At 54.8% G+C, this 26,960-nt stretch overlaps 1 protein-coding gene across 1 annotated transcript in view; it reads right to left on the minus strand.

Moving 5' to 3' along the window:
- Positions 1-15,132: 15,132 nt before the first annotated feature.
- The window catches only part of MINDY4 (MINDY lysine 48 deubiquitinase 4), a 112,420-nt gene continuing 100,592 nt past the window's right edge, over positions 15,133-26,960 (minus strand). Inside the window, exon 18 of the mRNA XM_065938924.1 lies at positions 15,133-17,425. Coding sequence (XP_065794996.1) covers positions 17,377-17,425 — 49 coding nt within the window. The 3' untranslated portion in view covers positions 15,133-17,376. The remainder of the gene's footprint in view (positions 17,426-26,960) is intronic.

The raw sequence follows: 26,960 nt of genomic DNA on the forward strand, positions 1-26,960 counted from the left end.
GCGACGGGCCCAGCCTGCCCAGAGAGCCCTGTGGCCGGAGGTAATTGGTGCCTTATTAACCGTCTGAGAGAGGGAGCCAGCCCCACTGGGCCACTTCCCGGAACCTCCTCCACGTCCTTCACTCTGGGCAGGCCCAGCTCGGCTCTCCACACCCTGGGAGGCTCCTTGCTCCCTAGCCCTGGCCCTGTGGCCTGGTGGCCACCATGCCCCTCAGTGAAGGGTCCTCTGGTCAGTTCCTAGCCTCCGACCAGAGCTCCCTCCACGTGGCCGGGATTCCCGCACTCTCAGGCTTTGGCGGATGGCCTGTTTACCCTCAGACCAGGCTCTGAGCACAAGGTTGGGGTGCACCTCAGAGCAGGGTCTTCTGGAGCAGGACTGTTCCCTTCAAGACACGGGCTCCACGTCCACCAAGGAGGGACACACACCCTCGGCTTGGGCAGCGACCAGCTCTGACGCCGGTAGGTGCTGGGACCCAGCCAGGAGGGCTCAAGGGAGGCAGCGGGGTGAGAGCTGACCAGCCCCACAGGGGCCACTAGACAGGCTGGTGTGGGGGCGCAGCACCCCGGAGACAGGAACAGGAGTCTGCACGGGCCTGAGTGGGCTTTGGGTTCTGTGACAGTGTCCACGGGCCAGGTCAGGATCCAGGCATCTTGTGTTACTGTGCCTGGGGGTGAGGGTCGCCTGGGAAGTACTAATTCACCCAATAAATAATTATTGAGCACTTGTCAAGTGCCAGACACCGTTCTGGGCACTGGGGGGACAACTACAACCCGATGGCCCAGCTCCTTGTCCCCCTGAAGCCCTGCATATGAGCCTGCAGGCTCTGTGTGGGTGACCAGGCTTGTGACAGTTGGTGCATATGTGTGTGAGTGTGTACTTGCTAGAGGCCCACGTCCATCTGGAGCTGGGCAGGAGATGGGGGATGTGGAGGGATTGTGACAAAGCAATTTGCCCAGGGAAATTAGGCAGCCACCAATCTCAGAATGATACGAGGGTCCTCGGGGCAGTACCCTCCAGCCCCCTGCAGTTCCTACCCCCTCTCCCAGGCCAGCGTGGCAGCTGCCTTTCTTTGGATGAAGGCACTGCCATCAGTAGGAGGCGCCATCAGAGTGCAGGCATCTCCAGAACAACGGCAGGCATCTCTCCTCGTTGGCCCGCCATCTCCCATTCTGCCAAAGGGCCTCTGTGGCCATGTCCTGACCATTCCAGTGGGGAAGGGGGAGCCACAGTTTGTCGCTGGTCGGCCACAAATCCAGCCCAACCAGGGAAGGAAAAAATGGAAACAGCCTTTATCTGAAGGCCTGTCTTCACCACAACCCTGGGAGGCTTGAGACGATAAGTGGTTTGCCAAGGAATGGCAGGGCTGGGGGACTCAGGAACCCCAGTCTGGTTCTCTGCCAGCCTAGCAGGACCCCTAAGAGGAAACCCCAGTTCTGCTGGCCCAGGAACAAGTACAAGGACTGGGGAAGCTGGCCTCAGAGGCCCTAGGATGGGTGAGGGGTGAGTGTGTGAGGACCACCTGCAACTTCCCAACATAATTCGGGTAGGGTCAGGGGTGCATGGGGAAGGGAGCATCAGGGAGAGAGTGGGTACATGGAGAAGCTGGGAGTCACCCCTGCAGCCCCACCAGCTGGGGAGCTTGGGCTCCAAGGAGAGCGCTTCCCCCACCCAGTTCTGCCTCCGTGCGGCCTGGCTCGGGCTCCGCGGCCCTCCCGTGGGCAGTGGTGTGGGCCTGGCCTCCAGAGCCCACAGGCCTGAGCCAGGCTACATAAGGGGGGGCTGCCCCCCTCCCCCGCCCCTGAGGCCTGGGCCCTGTCTGGCCCTGCCGGAGCAGCGGCCTCTGCAAACGCTTTTCCAGATGTGCCTTCTTCTTCCTGACGTGCCCCGGAGACCTGCCTTCCAGTCAGAGTTGGCTGTTCCCAGGGCCGTCTGGTCCCGGTCCCCACCGGATGCAGCGGGAGGACCTCCACTTGGTCCAGAGGTGGACGCACAGAGACTCACACTGGCCGAGGATCGGCCCTGGGCTGCGCGGGGGGAAGACGCCCACGGGTGTGGCCGAGGCCGTCACTCTTAGAGCCAGGAGCTTCTGTGCAGTGCAGAGCAGAGGGACGAGCGGATGGACCCTCCCTTCTGGGCCCACAGGGCTTCCCCACCCATGGGCTGAGTTGTGGGGAACAATGACTTCATTCCCTCCAGGAGGCCCACCGGGAAGATGGAGTTCGAGGTGGGAGGAGACACAGACAGCAGACTGGCCATGATCGTCATCAGCTCACCAGCAGCTTGGATGAATTCCCCAAAATCCCTCACGCTTTTCTGAACCTGGCAGAGTGCACTCTTGGAGGGCAGAGATACAGGACAAAGTCTCTGGGGGTCTTGGAGAAGAAGCCATGAATGCCCACTCCCAGAGAATCCCTCTGGTCCTCGTATCTCTTCCCTTCAACAGGGCACCGGCTACCATACCACCCTGACCTTGACCTGGGCTGCTCAGATGGGGCCTGTCTGCCCCCATTGCCTGGGAAGCAAGGATTTGACTCCAGCACAGAGTCATCATCCCTGGGAGGGATGGCCATTCCCCTCCAAGAGGGAGGAGAGGCGGGACCAAAGCCCAGAGTACAGAGACCAAAACGGAGACTCAAATCCTTGGCTATGTCCTCAAGGCTCTCCACTAACCACCCTGTGTGGCACCTGCCACCACCCCTTCCAGCCCCAGACAAAGACCCAGGTTCCTGAGCCACCAGGCTCACTTTGCCCAGATGTTTGCGTGTGAACCCTGTCTCCTACTCCCTCCCTATGCCAGCCTCCTCTGACCCCTCCTCCACAGCAGTATTCACAGCTACAGCCCACCCCAGCCTGGGCTGTCCCCTTCTGACCTGGTGGGGTGAGGTGGGGCCCAAGGGCCTGGGTCTTCTCCCTCCCCATCCACAGTATCCCAAGCAGAAATGAATGCACGGCTGGGCATGACAGACACGATCTTGGAAACTTCTGCTGGCTGACTGTCCACCTCCCCCCGGAGACAAGGTACCCACCTCTGAAAGCATGTGAATTCTTCCCTGTGTGACAGATAACTCCTGGCCATCGAGGCGTCACATGATCCCCCTTAAATCAAAACCGGATTTAGCGGCCACCAGTGATTCACCAGAGGCGGAACGATTTAGTAATTTTCTAAACTACTGCCTCCCATTCAATTCTCCTCATGCTGCCCTCACCCCCTCCCTGCCTACCCTGTATAATATCAAAGCTTGTTGGGGAGGTAGGGAGGGTGGGACAGTGTCAGACCTCTTTCTGGAAAGCAGGATTTTCTATTTTGACGTCTTGGCAACTCTCCAGCAATAGCCCTTACTTGAAGCTACAGAAGAGGATCTAGTGAGACAGTATGGGATAATTGTCCCCCTTCCTGGCTGGGGGTGTTGGGCTAGGCTCGTAGGCCTGAATGAGGACACGGGACAGCCCCGCCCCCTTCACTCCCTTATGCCCCTGTCTGCTAGGACTGGAGGAGGTCCTCCAAGAGGGAGTGAGGTCACGTTTTCCCCAGCCCTGCCCTGCGGGTGAGGAGGGCGGCATCTCTCACTTCCAGAAAACGCTGGTGGTGCCATTTGTCCCGAGCTGCTGACCACACCCTTCAGGAGATCACTGGCAGGACAGGGAGCTCCACCTGGAGCCGACCTCAGCATACTGGGTACCTGGCAGGGAAGTGGGTTTGGAGCCTTTCCTCACCCTGGGCACACGCGGGGCACCCCCTGCTCCACTGGGCTGGCTGCCCCTGCAGCTCCCACTCGACTCTCCAAGACCCACACACCCTCCTGCCCTGGACTCTCAAACATCTCTTGTCTTTTCCTTGTTAGATCACAAAGCATCAAGACTTGAGTGGAGGGGTCTGAGAACAAGGAATCTGATGCCCTCATTTTTCACATAGGGAAACGGAGGCTCGGAGAGGCCAGGAGACCTGCCCGAGGTTCTTTGGTGGGTCAGAGTGAAGCCAAGACTGGAGGGCAGGTCTTCAGGTTCCTGCCAAGGCCCAGTCCACCAGCCTCATCCAGCCTCTTCCTCCTCCCTTCTCTGCTGGACAAGAGGCCACCTCCTCCTTGGTCTCCAGCAAGGACCCAGAGAAGTGTCTGGGCAGCTGGAAGGTATCTTTGGGGGAGCCTGACTTCTATGTCCTGTGCCACCCCAGCCTCACCTCTGGTCATTGGTTCGGAGGGAGTGTCCAGGTGGGCACTGTAAGTCCAGCAGGCCAGGACTCTAGGCTCCCTGTTGTCTTGCTCCCGCCCTTGCCTAGATGCCTCCATGCCCTCCCTGCCCTGGTGGGGGCCCTGGTGGCCTCCCTGCCCTCCTGTGGATCCCACTGCCTCTGCTCCTCCTCACGACATCTCCCAGGGCCCTGCCTCCTCCTGAGGACCATCCCAGCTGCTGGACCCTGCTCCAGCTATCTCTTGCTCCCTTCACACCTGCTGGATGCCATGGCCTCCTCTGGGCCCTGCTGGGACACCTGGGCACTTCCTAGGGCCCAAGCCTTGCTGGCTCTGTGGCGTTTCCAGCAACCACACCATCACTGGGTTCTAGCGGTGGGAGCAGGTGCCAGCTGGTGCCACGTCGTGCCCGCTCCAGGCCCCACAGTGGGACTGCCTGGGTCCTGCAGGTTCCAGAGCTTTAAGGAAATCCCTCTTTCACTGTGCTTGTGCCTCACCACCACAATTAACACACTTGTCTTTATAGCCACCGAGTCATCAAATTCCACATTTAGTCTGGTTTTCATACACAAAACACATGTTGCACTCATACAAACACGTGTGCATGCCCAAATATATACCCCTGCACGTGCACACACATGCAAACACACAGAGTAAAGATATACATCATGGCTCACAAACACCTGCACCTCTGAAACACTCTGCCACATACATTTTGGCCTCTGCTGCCTATACCCTGAGCCCGGGGACATCTGCACGGCCTCTCTGGCACCTCCGAGCACTCACAGCGGCAGCCACCCATGCTGTTCACAAGCCCGGGACCTCCCTCTGCTCCTCAACATGAAGCTGAAGTTAAATGGTGGAGAGGAGGAGCCAAGGGCGAGAGAAACGGAGCGGTGGGCACTTCCGTGACACAGTGGCTTTGTGGATTCTCTCTTGGAAATTATCTTATCTCACTTACTCTCCAGATGGGACCCCGCCCCCAAGCCCTGGGTGGGTATGGGTACTGAGTCTGACCCAGTTCTCTGCTCACAGCCGGGTGGGGAGCAAGCTTACTGTGAAGGGCAGCTTGGGCAAGTTTCCAAAGGTGAATGGAACCAGCCAGCTGCCAGCCCACCAGCCAGTGTCAGGGTGGGTGTGCTGAGCCCCTACAGTGCCAAAAGGGGCAAGGCCAGCTATGGGGACCCCCTCTTTCACTCTTTGATTTTCTAGAATTCTGTGGGCTGGGGCTGGTGGGGGGAGTCTAGGACGGTGGGAGGAGGTAGGCAGAGCCGCCCTTGTCCGCATCCACCTGAGACCCCTCCCTCTGTGGTCCAGTCTGGGGATTCTATTCATGTGAAGCCAACATTCCTTGAGCCCACAGGGCCAGCAAGATCATCTCACACAGGCGGATCGCTGTCTTGCCTAATGAGAAAATGATGACATGGCCCCCTGCCCTGGGTTCCTGGGCCCCGCAAGGGCCCTAACTCCCCAGCCTCCAGTACCAGCAGCCTCACCCCAACACACACACCTCCTGCTTTGTGCTACTGCCTTCAGGTATACCAGACAGTCCTAGGAAGTCAGCTCACAGGGTGCCTGTATAACCCTTTCCAGGGCCCCCCTGCCACAAAGACTGAGCACCTCTGACCTCCTGAGTACTAGACCATCAGGATAGGAGGGCCTCCAGGTCATCAACACCTTATTGCACAAAGGTAAGCTGAGGCCACAGACTAAAGTGGCTTTCCCAGTGTCATACACAGTGACCTAGTCCCAGCCTAAGCCCTTTCCCCACCATCAGAGCGGCAGTCAGGCAAGCACAGAGTGACCAGGAAGGACTTGCCTCCTGAGAGAGGCAGGACTCGCCCCTCCCTGCCACCCTCTTCAGGCTGACATCACTAGGACCTCTGAAGAGCCAGCACCTGAGGAGCTGAGGCAGTATTGCCCTAAACTCAGGAACCCCGGGTCCCTTCATGTCAATCCTGCCTCTGTCCAAGGCAGGGTCAGACCTGAAAGCAAATAAGTAGAATGGTGGCAGCAGGTTAAGAGGTGGTGAGAAGTCGTCCTCTGAGCCCTCCATGTTCAAGAGTCAGATGCCCTAAAAGTGGCTATTTTTTGAGTCAGTGGGAAAAGGGACCCACTGACCTGGATCAGCTGCCGGCACCTTCCTCTCATCTGTCTCTCATCTCTACGCTGCCAATCAAAGGACAGGGGGGGCAGAGGGGGAGACCTAGACTTAAGTTACCAGGTTGCTTGAGGGGGCCCAGACTCACAAGTACAAAGCAGTCAGAGAAGAGCCTGGGCAAGGTTACCAGCTGGTGGGGAGAGAGAGAGCAGTGAGGGCAGGAGAAGTCATAGAAGCCTTCTTGGAGGAGGAGGACTTTGAATCATAGAATCTCAGAATCCGAAGTGATCGTACAGGCTGCCTAAAAATTGCATTTCATCAGACCTGGGAAGTTCTTAATATTTTCCCTGCCACAGGGCTATGACCTCCTCTGTGGCTACTTCTCCCCTTAGGAACCTCTCATCTGCTCCTGGTGAGGAGCTCTTGTGATTAATGAGTGGTTCTTTATATGTCACTTCCCAGCAATACTGCCACCTTCACCAGCACTGCCCTTCAGGGCCATAGACCAAGTGTGCCCCCTAACACTGACCAGCAACAGCTTTTTGCAAAAGAAGTGGGGGCTTAAGGACTATTTTTCAGGGCCTATCATGTGTCAGAGGGGCCATCCCCAAGTCTCTCTGGCCTTCTGTGCTGGTGGTGGTAGGGAGCCCAAACCCAGCAAGATCACACCAAGACAATTCCATTACCCCCAGGAATGGCCAGGAGCAGCCACTGCCCAGAGCCCAGTACTGTAGAAAGATGACCTTGATTCATGAGGGAGCAGACAGCTGGTCCATGGAGGGTCCCCTGTCCTGGGGCATATGCCCACCACCTGCCTCATCCTATAGATGACAACTTAAGAAGACTCCCATTCCATCTCCTCAGTGACCTAAGCCTGCTAGAGAGCGTAACTGAGGACCAAAATCAGAGCCAGGGCTGGTATGAAGGGGTGGGGTCAGCTTGATCAAGGCTTCAACAGAGATAAATTTCGTTGGTGAAAAAATCAGGGTAGAAAATGGGAGAATCATTACTGGTCTTATTTCAAATATCTTTTACATCTGTTCCCAAAGCATCTGAGGAGTCCATCAGTGCTTCTCAGACTTTGATGGGAACGTGAATCCCCTGGGGATCTTGTTAAAGTGCAGATTTTGATTCAGCGGATCAGGTGGGGCCCAAGAGTGTGCATTTGTAACAAGCTCCCAGATGATACCAATGCTGCTGGTCCCAAGACCCTTGGTCTCAGGACCTTGAGCTGCAAGGAGCTGAGTTACGAAAACAGGCAAGCAAAATAAACTCCTGATCTGAGTCTAGTTAAAACACAAACACGGAAAGGAAGGAACCTTCTCATGATACAGGAGAAAGATCACAACCGAATATCATTTTCCATCGGAGTTTCCTGGAAGCCACGGCAAGAAAGGACTGAAGTGTTTACCTACTCTCACTGTATGATAACAGACACAGCTCTCTGTTATCAGGAGAAAGTCTTTCCCCTGATTCTGGCTGCCCAGGGAATTGATGAAGCAGCCCTCACCATCAGGAGATTTGAGAAACAGGCTATGTTTTAGGGGCACGGTAGGCCTTTCCGTGAGAAGGACTGAGCTTGGGCAGCCCCGTGGGATGCACCCACGAGGGACACAGTGCTCCTTGTGCCCAGCCTGAGTCAGCGCCATGGTCAATGCCCACGGGAGATGGCCCTTCCAACCACCTACTGGCTCAGACACTAGCTGGCTCAAGGGCCCTGACAGCAGAGGGAAATCTGGAGCTCTGAGGCTTCACCACTCAACCCTGAGTGTTCAGAAAAGGGCAGCTAAGGCCAGGGCCTGAGCCTCAGGAAGGGGTGAGGTGGACCTGTGGGCAGCGGAAGAACCCCACCTCTTCCCAATAATCAGGAAAGGCTTCCCGGAGGAGGGGACATGGCAGACAAACCTGTTTATGTAAAGGAAGGGAGGTAGTCTGCGGAGAGGAAAGACCAAGCCGAAGGAGGGATGGAATGGGGTGGGCTTCCAGCTACAGCAGAGGTGGGGAGGCTCCCCACCGCCCCTCTCTCCGCTGCTGGCTCAGACCCGCAGAGGAACACTGGTGGAGATGGGATGGCACAGCGCCCCCCTCACGCCCGGGACATCCTGTATGAGTCTATCTTCTCTTCGCCGCCCGAATCTCTGCTTCCCATCCCAGTTGGTGTGGAGGGGGAGGCCTGGGCCCTGCCTACTCATGGAGCACCCACGCCAGGGGTGGAGAGACTGTGGCCTCAGAGAGCTCCAGACCAGGGACAGTGGGAGCTGGGGCTGAGCAATGAACGCCAATATGGCCTCAGAACACGACCATGACCCAGGAGGAGAGAGATTTGGTCAGCCTCACGCCAAGAGGCCTTGGGAGGTCACTGCCCCCGCCCAAGGCCCTTCACTCATAAACAGGTTTGTTCCTATGAAAGGCCAACCCAAGTGGTCATCTCGGCCTGAAGCAGGGTCAGATAGAACACAGCGGGGTCACCTGGGACCTGGGTTCCTAGTCTTCCTCACTAGCTCTTCCCGTGGTGACTCAGAACTTGCCCTCGGCCCCCAGCTTTCTTTGTGATGAGAGAGATGTGCAGGGCTCTGATGATTTCTCAGAAAAGGAAATGGAAAATCTAGACAAATAAAGCCAAGGTGTGTCTGCGTTAGCAGGGAAGAAAGACAAAAGCTCTTGGCATTTTCTGTGATTGCCAAAGTCGTTGGGAGTGGATGGGGAGAACTGGGGGAAGGGGCATAGGAAACGGGGTTTGCAGGAGACACTGGGGCTGGATGGCTGCTCCCACCTTGGCAGGCCAGGCTTCCTTCTGGGCAGGGCCCAATGGGGACTCTGACCCATCCTCTCCGAGCTGCTCGAGGGGAGAATTCTGCAGCCTGAATTGAAGGAAAGGCTGGGCTCCCACACAATTGCTTGCTGGTATAGAAACCAGGACACTCGCAGATATTTCCAGAGCCCCCAGAGTCTCAGGCCTGAGCTGGCGACAGGGCAGGAAGTAAGGGAAGATAGGAGAGGAGGGGTTCCAGGAAGCCCAGCCTCTCCTCCACCCGCTTGACCTTCAGGAGGCAGGAGAGCAAATAGGAAGACTTGGCACCTGCTGTCTGTCAGCCTGGAGCCCTGGGAGAGTGCCCTGACGCTCTGAGACTCTGTTTCCTCATCTGGAAGCAGGAGGTTGGAGGGAGATGCTGGTCGGGTGCTGGTCTGGGTCTTAACTCGCAAGCGGTCACTACTGAGACTGTGGGCCCAGCTGTCTAGGGCCACATCATCCAAGTGCCTCAATTCACAAACGGCACAAGAGGGGATCAAAGTCCAGAGTCAGGAGGGAGGGCCTTACGGGGGTAACCAGAGAGGAAGACATTTCTCTATCTAACTCAGAAGCAGTAAGAACTGGGGTAGGAAGAGGAGGGACAGCTATTTGGGGATGGGTTTGGAAAGGTATGAGGAGAGGGACTGACCTCCAGGGCTCAGTGGACAGGTTAAGGTCCAGCTGGCCTCGCCGTTACTCAGCTTCCTCATGGGCACCCTTCTTGGACACTCAGTGAGTGAGACCACCCCCCCACCTCAATTTCTGTGCCTTCCCATCCAACTCCCAGTAAAAGACTAGCATCTACCCAGCACCCAAGCACCCAAACTGGGTGATGGGCTCTAATCCAAGCACTGTACACTTACTCCTCACACCAAACTTCAGAGGCATGGGATGTGATTATTCCCATTTTACAGGGAGGGAATCTGAGGTTCAGAGAGGTTTTAATTTTGCTTGTTTTATAACTTAGGTGATATCGGAGCTAAGATCTAAACCCAAGTAATCAAGCTGTCTGGGCCTCTTTCTCACAGTGCACACCCCATGGTGGTTGCAAGACAGATTCGCCCAAAACCAGCGAGAGAAGAGCAGATGGATAGACTCGGGCCCTCTGATCAACAGGTCCTAGAGAGCTGAGGCTGCGACACAGCAGACATGAAGGAAGTATGAACCTGGGACCAGGATCTGGGAGCTCTCTTTACCTTCCTGCCTAAGAAACTCCTGGTCCTCAGGAGTCGAGCAGTTTCCAGAATGCCCACCAACATTCCAAATGGCCAGAGCTGGGGAGCTTCAGCCTCTGAGAATACAAATGAGGCCCCGAGCCACCCCCCTGCCCCCGGCCATGGCAGAGGCCCTCCCCAAGGCCGCCAAGGGACGGAGAACCGTCCTGCTAGACTGGCTGTCTTCCATGTGCATTTGGAGGTGGCCAGGCCCAAGGGAGCCGACCGGTCCCGTCCAGCTGGCCCAAGGTCACCAACAGCTCTAGAAACAATGGGCAGTGGGTCCAGCCGTGGCCGGGGCCAGAACAAAGGCTTGGGCACTTCCTCACATTGAGGCCCCCTCCTTCATGGTTTGCCAAGGCAGGAGATGGAGGAAACCTTCGTCAGGAGGGCAGACATGTTTTGCAAAGACTGTTCCCAGGAGAATCGCGGTCGCCAGTGCCGACAGGGGAGCTGACCGAGGGGATGGTTACTCATGGCTGAAGTCTGCCTGCCAGGAAGCAGAGGAGAGGGGGGCCCTGACTCCAGGCAAGCCCAAGGGATTCCACCTTGCTCCCCAGGCTGGATCACTAAAATGCAGGGTATCACCCTGCTGCCCCTCTCTCCATGGCCCTAGCTTGGAAGTTGGCATCTTTTCTCTGAGCTGCCTCGCCCCACACACTGTTGCAGTTTTCGTCTTCTAAACCAACTTGGCTCTACTGCCGCCCTGCTCTGAAACCCCCCGTGGCTCCACAGTGCTCAGAGACAGCTCAAGCTTCTTTGCTTGCCGTGCAAAGCCCTTCAGGAACCAGCCCTAAAATCTTCCATCTTCCTGCCCACCCCCACCCCCTGGGCTCCCCAGGCCCCTTTCCCCTGGCAACTCTGCCCTGCTCCCATCCCACATGGAGCGCCCTACGCCTCCAACTCCCCTACTCTCCTTCAGGATCAGGCTTCAAAGAAGCAACTTCTTGCCCATACGAGTTTCCTCCTCTGAGCGCTAGGCCCGCAGTGAAATCCAAGAAGCATCTGAGCCCAGGAATTTGGAGAACAGGGTGTCAGGAGACCAACTGATAATGGGACAATTCTTCCTCAGACTAAACTTCCCCACACAGCACAGTCTGTTGACACAAGTGTCCTGACGTCATTGTTAATAGCACCCCCTAGGTTTGGCCCCTGTGCTGGGGCAGAGGAGGGGTGAGGCAGAGGGGGTAGGGCCCAGTGTCCCCCACCCGTGGCCTGAGACTACCTGCCCCGGGGTGCCCCAGCAGGGCCCGGGGAGATGGAGAGAAGGGCGTTTATCCCCCAAGACTCCATTCTGCATGGAGGTGGGACTTGGCTGAGCCTCACAGAAGTCCATGGGCCTTAAAACAGACCTTGCCAGATAAGCACCCAGGATCACCCTTATCAGAGGCCACAGGAAAGGCGCTGGCTTTAATCTCAAAACCACACCTAACTCAACAGTTTGGACACCTCAAGCAGCTGGGCTGCCTGGCAGCCAGACACCCAGTGACTGGGGCTGGAGCTGGGGCACAGGGTGAAGGGAGGGGGCAGGTGTGGGCTGGAAGGGGCTTCTTCAAAGAGGAAAATGAACCTTGGGCTTCTTCCCCCACGACAGAACTGGTATGGGTTGCTGGCGGGAAGGAGGGAGAGAGTGAAGACCAGGACCCCCAGGTCAGGGATAAGGAAACACAGTCACAGTGTGTGGTATAGATGTGTGTGTGTGTGTGATAGGCATGCACACACACACACACACACACACACACACGAAAGGGGGAAACCTGTAGCTGTGTGACCTACCCCGACTCACTGGGCTCTGGGCTTGTTAGAGAGGAGCTGACCAAGGACATTAAGCCGGGTAATCCAGGAGGGCTTCCTAGAGGTGGGGTCTTAGACACAGGCCCTGAGGGACGGGCAGTATTTGACAGACGGACACAGGGCACTGGAGGGCAGGGACCCAGGTGCAGCAAGGAGCACCAGGGAAGGCCTCAGGCACAAGGAGTTCACTGGGCCAGCAGCTGCTGTGGTCTAGGGTGGGGAGTGCATGGAGATGGAGAAGGGATTGGGGGAGCCAGAATTAGAGGCAGTTTAGAGTCAGCCTTCCCATCATATGTGCTCCTTTCCACCTGAAGACCTTAGTGGTGGTTTGGTTTCCAAGAGACGCCTGTGAAGGAGAACCGTCCTAGGAGGACTCTTAATTACGGATTTCTCTCTGATCAGTTCCCCCATTTGTAAAGAGAAGTCCTTCGGTGTCTTCCTGAGGAACAGGATGGGTATTTTATGGGAATGTGGGCTGGACGGCAGGATGAAGCACCATGATATGAAAGTGGCATGGAAGGAGGGGTGGGAAGGCAGACTGAGTACTTGGCCAGGGTGGGTGCTCTGCCCCCTCTCATGCAGAGTGGTTCTGCTGGAGCAGCGACCCCAGCAACGTAGAGGCCCTGGCAGTGTGCACTCCGACCCACGGAAGTCTGCCTGCCCACTGGTCCAGCCCACCTCTCGACCCGCATTAAGCAATCTCCATTATCACAAATGCCTGGCATTTTTGCCTGGCAATTACAGCTCCCACAGGCCTGTGAGGATTAGGGAATGATTAGGGAGTGAGGAGGACTCTGATGGTTGGAGAGAAATACTTGCAGATGGACTTGGTGGCCTCTTTACCCCCTTAAAGTGTCAGGATCCAGTAAGGAATCAGTGGCCAGTGAGGATCATCCATGGGGCCGCCACTGGTGAAGGCCACAGCATTGGTCCCCCCACCATTGGTTCCTTGCCTTTCTGCTAGGACTGCTCCCCTGGGGCCACCACAGTAGACCCTGGATGTGCCTCTTTCTCTGCCCCACACCCACACCCCCACCAAGGAGAAAGGTGAAGGAAAGCTCTGAGCAGCCCTTGTCTCCAGAGAAAACACCCCAACTCAGGACCTGCTGTCTCGGGTCTTCACCTCCTCAGCCCCCTCTCCTAATCCTCAGAGCCCCTCAATTACGTCATCCCCAGTGAGACCAACCCACATCATGGATGCTGGTGGGCTCACATGGAAGGATCTTCTATCCATTCTCTGCTTGTCAGAACCCATCCTGATTCACGGTCAAGGCTAGATGCAGTACCGAGGCACCTCTCCTCACTCATGCTGGAAATATGAAGAGCAAACACTTCCCTGGCCCTTGGGATGTGCAGTCCTGCTCCCCGTGCTCACGGTGTAGTGACGCCCCTCGTCCTCATTATGACCGGATGAGGGCTCACTTTACCGATGAGGAAAGAGGACCAGACAGCTTATGTCAAGTGCTCACAGCTACACAGGCAGGAAGCAGTGATTCAGGACTAAACTCAGGCCTTCTGCTCCCGATGTGACTTCTTCCCCCTGTGTCTATATGGCATTCCACTTGCTCGCTTCTTCAGTTCTTCTTCATTATGGGGATGAATTTTGTGTTTCTAAACTGTGACCCCACTAAGCTTTAGGGCAGAGCTTCCAAGGCTCTCCCCTCACCACTCCCAGCCCTCCCAGGAACCTGGGTCCACGGTTGCCCGCTCTTCCATCAGCAGCGCCTCTGATGGGCCAGGCCCCAGCCTGGCTCCTGACTTCTGACTCAGACACACACAGAGACCCTGGGGAGCAGTCAGGTGGGGTCTGGATGAAACCCCACCTTAGGATTTTCCCCAATGCCCCTCTAATCCCTGGCCCGACTCTGATCCCCAGGGAGTTCTCGCAGCTCTTCTGGAAACTCTTACCTATGCATCCGCTGTGTAGAACTTAGAAAGACAGATGCGAACAGTTCTGCCAAGGTTGGACCATCACACCCGCCAGCTGCAGGAGAAGGTGAGAAAGCCCTGGGCTGGCGGTGGGGCCGGCCAGCAGGTGGTGAGGGCTTCATTGAGGGGGCATCCGTGTACTGGGATCCCCTTCCCCACTTCCTCCTAATAAAGCATGTCCTCTCCCGAAGCCAAGGGAGGGAGGCTTCAAGAAAACGCCTCAAAAGTCAGTCATGTGAGCCCTGAGTGTGGGACTGTCCTTGACTCCTGCCTGGGGATAATAAGATGCCGCTGCTCCCGATGGGTGGCTGAGCAGACAGGCAGGCTGAGGGGAAAAGATCCGAGGAGATGAAGATGTGCTGGGGCTTTGCTTGGTTCAAACATGGATCCTGCAGAAGGAAGACTCCAGTCTTTCTGGAGTTGGGAAAAGAGGGAGGTTGACTCTACTAGAAGTGGGGGTGGGGCCAGTGCTGGGAGCCTCCATGAGCTCCAGCTTGGGGATGAGTCACCTGACTCAGGAGGGACCCCTGTGGTTTAGAGGTTCCCCCATAAGACCAGCAGGAGGAGAAGGAACTTTCCAGTGATGAGAGCATGAACTTAAGTATTGCCATCAGCCTGGTCTTACTGTTCACACTGCCAGAAGAGCAGTGGGACCAGACTGCCCTTTCATCCAGAGGCCAAGAGACCAAGACCACTGAAAAGAAATCCAAGCGGAAATGCAGACAACGTCCCTTGGTCTCTGAGCGGGACTGGTTCAGGAGGCACCAAGGGTACCAAATCCCAAGGATGCTCAAGTCCCGTAGCTGGGCTCGCAGTATTCGCTGGTGCAGAATCCATGAATATAGAGAAGCAACTGTAATGAGAAAGAATAAAGCTGCCTCCTGCTCGCATCCCACAGAGGTCTGCTTGTTCAATAAACTGACTCCCCCGTGCACATGGAGGCCAGAGAGGGAGCAGCCAAGCCCAGGTTCAGCCCTTGAGAGGCCACTCAGCCCTAGGATATGGTTCTTAACCTTTTGGGGGAAAAGAGAGGGACTTGTTGCAAGATCAAAGCTGTGAGGTAAGCTACAGACTCTCTCCACAGAAAATTACACAAATGTACATGTGCACAAAAAGTTTAATACAATTTGGGGGCACTATGGACCCTCACCCACAGTCTCCCTTGAAAACTCTGCAGCCCAGATGGGAAATCCATGTGCAAGGAGGCAGGGCCTACATTTCATTCTTACAAGTTTGGCAGCAGCACCGTGGGCTCATTCTGATGTGTGGACCTGGAAGAGGGTGGTGTCGGGCTTTGCTCATCTTCCTTTCCAGAAAATTCCAGGCCAGGGGCGTCATACTGCACTTGTACCTGTGTCTTGGCTTCTAGAAAAAGTGCTTTTGTGATTTGTTGGAACTGATCTCCTCAAGCAATGCTGGGAATATTTTGATTTCTCCAGCTCCGCCAATGGTGCCCTGGTCAGGAGGTTAAGTGTTTTATTGAAAAGACACACTTTTCCTTCCCAGGCTGATAAACAAGGCTGCTGCAGGGAAACCGACTTCCTCCCCCGGGTCGCTCAGCTGGAGCAGCCTAACCCTGGCCAAGGAAAACAAATGCGTAAACATTTCAGGGACATATAGGAAGCGTTTCTGCTGGACGCCTGCAGTGAATGGCCACTGGAGTTTACACAGCAAACCCCACGGGGGCCTCGGCACAGCCAGGACAAAGCACTCCTGGCCTCTCACTTCCCTCCCGGCTCCTACTTGCTGCTCCCCAAAGACCCATAGTCCTGCCACTGCTTTTACCCAGCCCACGAAAGCACTAAACAGGCTCTTTAGTGGTCACCACCAAACACCAGCTTTGCCTGCTGTATATGCTTGGCTCTTAAAGAGAAGGGAGGGTCTCCTTTCGGCCAGCACTGCAGGGGGATCACAACCCCCGAGCTGTTTGTGTCCTGAGCCTTAAGGGGGGACATGGAAGCTGGTGACTGGCTGCTGTCCAGTGTCTACAATTCTCCCCAGGTCAGGGCAGATGTGGGAGGAGCGCATGCCTGGTCCTTGCGTGTGAACACTCTGCTCTGCAGGCCCCACTCAGAATCCCAGCCAAGCACTCGAGGGGCACAGCCAGGCGTGTGTGGGGTGGGGGTGGGGGGACTTGTCCACGATGCAGCTCCTGACTCCTACATGGACAGCCAGGTGACAGAGGTCCCTGGAGGCCATGTTCTACTTCTGGGTACCCTCGCTCAGTCCACTGTGGGGAGCCACGGCAGAGGGGTCCGTAGCTTCCATTTTTGACAAAACTCTCTCTGGTCTCCTTCTTCACCAGCCTCCCATTGCATTTCTATGCTTGCTCGTGCTCCTCTTTGGAATCTGTAGGATATAAATTATTGGAATGAAGGAGGCTCCGAGTACAATTTTCTCTTCTCGGGTGACTATGGAGTCTTCCCTGTTCCCACCTACTCTACCCTCAACCTGGAGTGCGAGGATCTCCATGGGCTCTGCCCATCCACATTTCAGCCAGTTTTCTCCACACATGCCCCACTGCAGTCACACAAGGGACCATATCTAGTCCTTCTCATCCTCATCTTACTGTCCTCCAGGGCCAAAAGGTCCCTCCCTAGATGGTTCTCTTCCCCATACCTGTTTGGCCAGGTGTAGCCTACCCTCCAGGTGCACATGTCCGTTCTCATAGGGCCTCACAGGCATCGAGGTCAGCCCTGAGATGGGATCCCAGGGGGCCTGAGTTACTCCTGGTCAGGACTGCTTATGGAGCTTGGTGTCTCAGACATGGGCTGATCAACAGAAGGCAGACCAGACCATAAGCCCAGCCAGGGACACCTCTGGGCCACAGGGTATGTCTCACATAGAGACTCTTGCTGGGTGATGACTGAGTCCAGAGGTCTCCAGGGCTCTAGCCCCCTCCACCCGTCACCATCCCCCGCAGCTATGAACCTCGCAAACCTTAAGCTTCCTTTGCAGCAACAGAACAAATGAGACTGGGCCTCAGCAAAGATCTGACTCCTGGTTTATAGAAACCAACTCTCAGAAATAACGAGTGCCCTGGATCCCTCGGCTGACCACATCAGAGGTCTGACGAGGGGACGGCCTGGCAGGGAGTCAGGGAGGGATGCACAGAAAAGGCAGCAGAGGTCCCACCAGCCTCCCTTGGCAGTCACAGCTCAGCTGGGAGGGGCTACACAGCAGTGCACTGGGCCCGAATCGCTCCCCGGCAAGCCCTTCATGGAAGAGGCAGGCAGGTTTTGGACACTTCTGCGGCAGTGCTGGTTCAGGTGCTGGCCCAGACTTGTCCCTGAGGCCCGTGGCTCTGCCATCACCCCTAGTGATGAGAGGTGGAGCCATGAGGCTCATCCCCACAGCGGGTCACAGGATGGGTTCCGAGCCATTCCAGTTCACTGATGCGCCCTTCCACCTAAGAACAGAGCGACAGAGAGTTAGAGCTGCGGGGCCACAGAGGAACCATCTCTTGTCTTCACTCACCTGATCTCCCATCTCCAGGGCTTCGAGGATTTCAAGTTTCATCATGTCCATGTCACCCCTCCACACCCACAGACAAACCTACACGCCGGGTCCCTATAAGACAAATGCACCCAAAACCCCTTGACAAGCCGAGTGATCTACACACATCTGAGTTCAGTCACTCTTCAGGGGGGGGCCAGATGGTGGCACTTTAAAGGCACATGGGAAGACCCAGATATGGAGAAATCCTGGAGGTTTCAAGGCACAGAAGGGGGTCCAGTTGCCGGAGCCCAGAAAGGTAGGCAGGGGGCATAGGGAGCCTGCAGGGGCTGCCACACAGGACCTAGGAGGCCTCAAAAGGATTCTGGCCTTTGCTCTAAAAACCACGAGAAGTTAGTTAAGTGCTGTGAGCAGTTCAGTAAAACACAGGTTTGCATTTTCAAAAAATTACTTTAGGAAGCTTTAAGAAGCAGTAAGTATGATTAAATAGGAGTTCAGAGTTAGACAGGGCTTACTGGTGGATCAGATGTAAAGAATCTGCCCACAATGCACAAGACTCGGATTCGATCACTGGACTGGGAAGATCCCCTGGAGAAGGAAATGGCAACCCACTCCAGTATTCTTGCCTGGAGAATCCCATGGACAGAGGAGCCTGGCAGGCTACAGTCCGTGGGATTGCAATGAGTCAGACACAACTGAGCAACTAACACTTCAGCAGAGTTAGATATAATTTAATCATACTTCAATCCCCAAATTAAAGTTATTATAGGAGAGACCAGCACTTAATTTTAATATTAGTACATGAAACTAGTTTTCTATAAAGGACTGAGAGGAATCACATTTATAGCAGGCGGAATATTTTGGAAAAATCTGGCATTGAGTGCATTATACACAAACGTACATCCTAACATTATACAAACCAGGAAACAGATGTTGCATACCTCAATAGCAGTACTAGAACATGGAGTTTGAGGCTGGGGTTTTGAAATGTTTCCCAGGGTGTGGGGTTTGGGGAGCAGACATTTTCAAACCCTAAAGTTTATAAGTCAAAATTGAAATTATCACAGAGAGGGAAGAATGGGACACTTTTTTTTACTTTACTTGTACATCTGCACTGGAAAACCCAACACAGGCAGACTTCATTTTATTGAGCTTTTCTTTATTGCACTTCGAAGATACTGTGGGGGGTTTTGGTTGTTTGTTTGTTTGTTTACAAATTGAAGGTTTATGGCAACCCTGCATCGAACAAGTTATCAGCACCATTTTTTCCAACAGCATTTGCTTACTCTGCAGTTCAAGCTGTTTCATTATTACTATCTTTGTTACCGTTATCCATGATCAGTGATCTTTGACATTATTACAAAAGATTACGACTCATTGAAGATCATGACGGTTAGCATTTTTGGCAATAAAGTATTTCCTAATTAAGATATGCACATTGTTTTTTAGACATCATGCTATTGCACACTTGACAGACTACAGGATAGTGTAAACCTAACCTTCATATGCACTGGGAAACCAATAATTCATATGACTTGCTTTACTGCATGGGTCTAGAATGAACCCACAACATCTCTGAGGTCTGACTGTATCCCTGAGATTGCACCTGCAGCAAGATGGCAGCGAACAGGTTCTCTCAAAGTAAGACTGCCGCACTTTCCAACCGAGTGCTCAGAAGTACAATGAAGTTTCAGTCGTGGTTCGCCATAAAGCCAGCATTTTCCATCTTCATGAATAACCTAGAACCCCGCTGAATTTCTCTCCTTCCTTCCTCAGGCTTCTGCTCTTTGCCTTTCTTCATGACTGTGCCTGCCTTTCAGGACCCCATCTATGTCTCTGAGTTTCCAGTTGAGAGGGACAGCCTTGCAGAGGCAGGGGGATTCATACTCGTTCTGTACTTCCAACCCACTTTCCTCCCGATGACCAGCAACTTCTTCGTCTCTGTAAAGACTGTAAGACCCCCATGGAGTATTTTTCACACTTTACATCATTCCATTTCCCTTCAAGTGAGCAAAAAGATTTCTTGTCATTTGGAGAAGAAAAAAAAACTTAGTGTAATTTTGTGCTCCTTGCTCCCATGGAAAGGTGTGGTGTGGGTGACAATATTTGCATATACCTCATTTTGGAACAATTATTACGGCATTCTCCTCCTAGCTCCACTGAGGCCTCCACCCTGCCCAGGGCTTCCATAACTCCCCAGGGAATGTAAGAATGTAACGGCTGCCATAGTCTAGACACCGGGCACAGCCCTGCCCTGTGTCATGCGTGTCAAGTGACAGTTTAAGATATTTTCATCTGGTCCAAATATGAACACTGGAATGCATCTTCTTGTTAAAACACTCGCATAAAAGGCTGTGGACGGTGGAATAGCTGCTCAGCCATGAATGTTAAACTATTTTAAGAAACCCTCCCAAACTAGCTCTGCACTCCCTTCAGTTTCATTTGGTAGCGTCCTGGGATGTTGCACGATCACACCCAAAATGGGGTTGTATGGTTTTTTGGCAAATTGGTTCTTTTCTTCTTGCATAAAAGAGAGGTACCATTTCATCACCCGAACCACTTGGTCCCTGGAATCCTTCCAGTCTCAGATACTCGGAGGCAGGTCTGGATGTGCAAAAGTTTGCATACATTTCTAGAAGAGAGTTTCTCCCAAGAGTAATTGTCAGAAGAACTACCTTAACAAGATCCATTCCAAGCATAACCTGTGATAAGAAATGCAGGATAACCTCTCATGCTCTGCCACGGACCTAACCTCTGCTTCATCATCAGTCATGTCTTGTGTATCAACAAGGTCAGCATCACCTGTTCCATTGGAATGTGGATTAAGTGATTTTTTGGTACCCGAGTGCTTTAGACAGTGTCCTGAGGTGCTGTGTTGTTCGCACTGAGATAGATCTAGAGGAACCTATTAGACGCTTTGGGGTTGAGCTAATTTGATGGAACCATCAGCATCAGAGCATCCATCACTGCTTTAAGGAGAGACACTGGGATGGTGTCTGGAGACAACATAGCAGCCCCAGAAGGAGTCAGGCTTCTCCTTGGTGAAGAGTGCCCACTGCCTGCCCTACTGGCGCAGGACCCTAATGACAGCTCACCGTAGCTAATAGAGGTCCAGCTGGTGGGGAAGACGGGTAGAGGTCTGACTTCCACAACCGAGCAGGCTCTGGAGGTAAGATGAGCTGAGAAGGGTTGCGATGACCACAGGTTCCAAGGGAGTATGTGGACCTACTGCACCTACTGGGTAAACAGCACTTGAGCAACCTGCAGCCACATAAGGCAGAGCCTCATTGATTCTACCATGCAACTTGAGGTTTTCAATTTGCTTTCTCTGCTCATCATCTTTGCAGTTTTGAAACACATCATTAAAAACCTTTTACTGTTCTGTTAAGATTTGTAGAGGAACATGTGTGTATGTGTGTTAGTTGCTCAATTGTGTTCGACTCTTTGCCACCCCATGGACTGTAGTTCACCAGGCTCCTCTGTCCATGGAATTTCCCAGGCAAGAATACTGGAGTGGGTTGCCATTCCCTTCTTCAGGGAATCTTACTGACTCAGGGATCGAACGCGGATCTCCTACATTGCAGGCAGGTTCACTGCCAACTGAGGCACCAGGGAAGCCCCGTAGAGGAGCATCAGCTTCCATGAAGTTCCTATCAAAATCTTAGACACTAGGAGCACATCCTGAATCCAGATGCCCAGATGAAAGGCAGAGAAAAGAGCAACATTCCTGCCTACAGCCTGCCTCCAGACAGGCACCAGGGACCCAGATTTGCAAAGGAGAAACTACTGCCAAGACCAGTTTGGATTCTTGCCTCCAGTCATGGAGAGAATGAGGGGAAGAGTCAGAAATAGAGTAGATTTCCTGTATCCCTATAAGATCCACCCTCAGCCTGGTCCCCAGTGCCCTTCCCTCATCCCTCTCCATGCCTCACAGCCTCACCCTCCCCATACTGACAGGCAGATAGAACCTTTTCCTCTGAGCTCCCAATTTGACAAAATAGAGTTTGGTTTCAGTGTAGGGGTGAGTCACTCTCATCTGCTGCTAGACGCCCATGTCACACCAACCAGTCAGTGAGTCCTAAGGTCCGGCTGTGGGGTTGATGTTGGCTTTGAGGCTTTCCATAGAGGTAACCAACCCACCGCACCCTGGCCAAGAGGTACTGAGGCAGGGAGAGTAGCAGAAACACAGAAAGAAAGCAGTGTACAACTACAACAGGAAAGCGAACATGTTTTAAAATTAAAAGAGCTCAAATGCTGGGATGCTGTGTTTATGAAGGGGATGAATGGTTCCCCGGGTGGATGGTTCTGAAAGTCTACAGGCCAATTACAAGGATGAATAAGAACTCTAAACATGCAATCAGGGGCTGATAGAGAAAGGGAAGGGTGAATTGGAGTGGCTTCTCGGTGGGCAGGCAGCATCAAAGCTCACTCAGCTATGAAGAAGCAGGGCTCCCCAGCGTGGGCACAGTGGGTATTTGGGGCTGAATAGTTCTGTTGCAATGGCTGTCTTGTGCACTGCAGGACATCTGACACACTCCCCCCAACCAAGGACAACCCAAAACGTCCCCAGATGTTGCCAAATATCCCCTGCGGTACAAAACTGCGGTACAAAACTGCCCCCAGTCAAGGACCACTGGTTCAGGGGTTGAGCTCAGTGAAGACGCGGTTGTCCCCATAGCTCAGGTACACTCAGCGTCCCGGGCAGGCCCATCTCATGATCACGACTGAATCCCTTTCCTCTCCAGCAGCCATCACTGAGCGGAGCAGCAGTTACCTGCCTCCACAGATTCTCAACACTGACAGAACTGGTGTATTTCAGGGGAAACAAAGCTGACTTGCTGTACCAGTGGGGAGAAGAGAGCAGGCCTGCTTTTAAAGCCGCCAGAGCCGACCTGTAGAGATACACCCCAGAATTCCTCTCGCTCATTTTGGATTTCCAGACAAGTATCCAGTGTGCCAGCATCGCATCCTAGGTGCCAGCCACTGGCAGCCAGAGCAGCTACAGAATGAGCCCCAGGGGCTGCCTCTCACTTGAGAGCCTGGCCAGAGCTGTGCCCTCTGGGGGAATCATAGCGACTGAAACCACCTATGCTGGCCAGGAACCACAGGAACCAATCACGTGAGTTACTTTACGACAGGAGGTCCTGGTAAGGAACACAGAACAAGCCAGCGTCAGACTGAAGAGTTCGGGAAAAGGTCAAAAGGAGACATGTCCGACCACCTCCCAGAATCCTTTTCACCGGCATCTATCTTGGCTGAGCCGTGTGTGCTTCAGCAGCAAGGACCCTGATTAAGAGTGACTGGCCAGAGACAACCCAGAAACTAACCCCATCCCCATAAAACCCGAGACTGTGAGCCACGTGGCAGAGCAGTTGTCCTGGGTTCCCTTACTGCTCTCCACCCGGGCACCCCTTCCCAATAGTCTCTCACGCTGTCAGCACACGTGTCTCCTCGGACACCTCATTTCCGAGTGTTAGACAAGAGCCCACTGTTGGACCGCAGAAGGGGTCCCTGTTCCTGCAACACCTGCACCTGCAATGACCATCCTCCCTCTCCACCCCGCATCCTTCGGGGTCAGATCTAGCACCCCTCCTTCCAGAAGTATCCTTCCTCAGTACCGCGGCCAGGCTCCCCCCACCACACTGTCATGGCATCTCCCTCTCCTGCTAGACTGTGAGCCCCTAACGTGCAGGGCTGGTCTCACTTGCCTGCATCCCCTCCATGACCGCTAGCTCAGTGCTGGGCTCCCAGGGGTGCTGCTGAGTGACCATGACCCTGCACACCCACTACCCCTGCTATCCCTCCTCAAACCTGGGCACCAGCAGGAAAACCTGAGTCTTCACACTGCACTCCCCCTCCCCTTTGACCCCAGTGGGCACTGAGATCTGCCCAAGGCCCACCTCCCCTCCCTTCCCTTCTGCCTCCTCCCATTCTTCCTCCTCCCCACCCATCCTCGGCCAACCTCGCGTGTGAGTCCCCCAAGGTCTCCAAAGGAAAGGGAATGCTTTCTCTCAACCTCGCCACAGCTCAGGGAAGGCACCATTATACCCAATCCACAGATGGGAAATGGAGGTCCAGATGGAACCAGACCTGGAGCCTCATGATAGTAGCAGAGCCAGGACTCAGTCAGGGTCTCCAGACTCCCGTTCAATGCTGTGCAACATGGCGTCACATATTCCATGAACAAGGAACACCATGGGCCGTTGTGCCTGTGGGCTGCAGGGAGGGGACTCAGAAGAGGGGGGCTGGGCGGCAGGAGCACCCAGGGTACTCTCCCTCAGTGGGTGGGAGGCACTGTGAAGACAGCACCGAGGCAAGAAGGGTGTTTGCAGAGATTCCTCAGGCTGTAGGGGGGAGCAGCAGAGGGAGGTGGGCACTCGGCTACAGCCCCTCAAAGGCACCGTCCCAGCTGAAATTACATTTTCCATTTTTCGTCTGATCCTCCAAACAGAAACATCTGTGGCCCAGCCCCAGGCCCCAGTTATGAGTTCTTTCCTCTTTTCTCTGGACTGTTGACAACCGTTTCATTTTTTCTCCCCCATTCTACTGAGGCTGGAAGCTTGAGAGAGGTTACTGTGTGTGCCTTGTTTGGAAATGACCATAAATCAGGCTTTTTTTTTTTTTTTTTTTTTTTTGCTGAGATGGCTAGAGAACAGAGGAGGGAGGAGGGTAGGGGACAGACACAAGCAAAGGTAACAGGAGATTCTATGAGGCCGAGGCATGCGTTACGCTAGAGAGTGGAGATGGTCCGGGACCTGGGGTGGATTCCAATTAGGATGCTCTTCTCTGAAGTCTGGCAGTCTGGTCTTGTGCAATGTCACCATGGCAACAAAGCCAGGTGGTGGGAAGTCACCCTGCCCGTTCAGTGACCTTCCACTGGGCTGGGACAGCATGAACCTAAGCTCCAGACCCTGCACCGTTCTTGACTCGGGGTGTGGCCTGGGGCCAGACCCCAACCCTAGAGAACCCTGTCCGTAGAAGGAAGGGCCATGTCAGAAGTTGTCCAAAGGCCTTCCTGTGGACCCAAGCAGGCCGCCAGATGGCCAGGCATGTGGCGTGCCTCATGCGGTTTAGTGTGAGTGTCAGAGGCTCTTACAGGGCAACAAGAGCTGAGTCTGAGGGTGGGCAGTGCGTCTCTTCCTGCATTGCAACAGAGTTGATTCTGAACTTGACTTCTGTCCATTTGTGAACTCTGAGAGCAAGACGCAAGTCTCAACCAGCTGTTTCTTGCATAGAGTCAAGTCCAGAAGTTTCATGAGGTTGGAGTGATGATGGAGAAATCCCACCTGCCCTCAAGTTGGTCTATGCTGCCGTGAGGCCTGCCTTTCAGCAGGTGCTTGGACTCTGACTGGCCTTGGAAAGGACCTGAGCTCAAGCCATACCCACTTCCTGTCAAGGCAGCAGGACCTATCCCCCAAGAGGCCGGGCCCCAGCACTAGCGGGTCTCACTGACCTTGAAGGCCACTTTCCCAAGTTTCTCCCTTTGAGCTGTTTGAGAATCTGGGATGAAAACAAAATGCAAAGCCTTTGTAATCCAACCCCTTGGAACAGGATCCCAGGAGGCTGGACCTGCTGTTTCCCATTACAATGGTATGTTATCTGACGGGTACACAGGGGGAAAAATCCCACATTCCCTCTACTCACTCACCCACTCAGCTTTCCGGGAATGATGCTGGGAAAAGTCGTGCCGTGTTAACTACCCAGAAGGACCCAACAGGGCAGAGCAAGTGATGGGAGAAGTTGAATTGGTCTCAGCAAAGTCCACACAGGGGTGCAGCACTTAGACCTGGGCGGGAAGGGGGCAGCCGCGGAGCCAGGATGGAAGTACCTCAGGGCAAGTGTGTCAGAGCAGGCCAGACGCTGGAGGCTCAGCATCTCACTTGACGGCTGACCCTCACCGGGCAGCCAGGGAGCAGGAGGGGGAGGTGGCCACCATCCCCACCAGCCACCAGAGCACCAGTTCTCAAAGGGCCGCCCTAGGACAGCAGCAGCTACAGTCCCCAGGAACTCGAGAGATACAGATTCTCAGGCCACATTCCAGACAGACTGAACCAGAAGCTCAGGGGTGGGGGTCAGGGGGCACGGGATTTGTGTTTAACCATGCCCCTCCAGGAGAGGCCCGCTGAACCCTGGGGACCACGCTCTAGAGCAAACCTTCCCTGTGAGGGACAAACACAGACATGCTAGACCACTGATCCCCAGCAGCCAGCAGGGAACAGCTCTATTCAAGGGCTCACTGGCTATCCTACCAGGGGCCCCAGGCCAGTGGTCCCAAACCCTGTGTGTTGCCCACACATGATGATTTTCTACCTGTGACGAGCACTAAAGAGCCCTGCTGGAGGAGATGCCAGGACTCAGTCTAGCCCAGGCTGCTCCCGTGACAGTGAGCAGGGATGGACGAGGGCGGGGCAGGGACTCAACCTGGACCGCCTGCCCCAGGCCAGGGGCTCAGGGAAGCCTCTCCAGGTCATTTCACATGCCGTCATTTCACTGCTTCATTTCAGGGCCCGTGGCCCCACCCCAGGGGGGGAGAGGTAGGTCCTAGGAGAAGAGACCACTGACAGATGAGGGAGAGGAGCCTCAGGCCCACGTTCATACTTGGAAGTCTCTGGACTGACCAGAGCCCCGTCATTCAAGCACTTGTCAATCAGGGCTGAGCCTACAAAGACCAATCCCTGGATCCCTGGGAGGCACCTGGGAAGCCGAGTTCTGCAGCAGAAGCATTCTCAGGAAAGGAGGACTTACTCCAAAGAGGGTCAACGGAGAGGTTCAGGGCAGTGGGCCACCGGGGAGGGCTGCAGAGGTCTTCAGGGGAAGGTCCCAGGGGTTTGGAGGTGGGCAGAGCCTGCGCCCAGGGCGCGGTCCGGAGCCCTGCTGGGCAGACCCTCCTGCAGGAAGGATGCCCGGTGGCCCCCCACCCTGTCCTACAGGAGGTGCCAAGGTCGGTGTCACCTCCTTCCCCCCGCTGCTGCCCGTCTCTCATCACTCTGAATGAGTGACCCTTTGTACATGAAAGGAAAGCGGGCTGCGTGTGCCTTTAATCCTCCCGACGAAAGAAACACCGGCACATGACCCCACAGGAATGCTCCACCCCGGCCCGGCGGGCAGGCAGGTGGACGGATGAGCAGATGAATGCATGAGTGGGGGACAAGGCAGATGTCCCCACACCTCCTCTACGTCCCTTCCTGTGTTTGTGGAGCCTATTTTCTCTCCTCGGCTCTATTCAAGGGCTCACTGGCTTGTGGGTGGCTGGGCAGCAGCCCTAGGCTCCAGGTGAGCCCCCTGGATCTCAGGCAGTCAGAGACGCGGGGCCCCAGACATGGCCCACATCCTCCGCCCCAATCGCCACCACTTCACAAACAGGAAAACAGAGGTTCCGCCCAAGGCCACTGGGAGTCGTGAACGGTTGAGACAATAATATCCAGGACTGTGCAAGGCACTTGGTGATGTTCTGGGTACTCTTCATGACAGCCGTGTGAGCCAGGCCT

This window comes from Muntiacus reevesi, chromosome 6, assembly GCF_963930625.1.
Source record: "Muntiacus reevesi chromosome 6, mMunRee1.1, whole genome shotgun sequence".
NCBI classification, from domain to species: domain Eukaryota; kingdom Metazoa; phylum Chordata; class Mammalia; order Artiodactyla; family Cervidae; genus Muntiacus; species Muntiacus reevesi.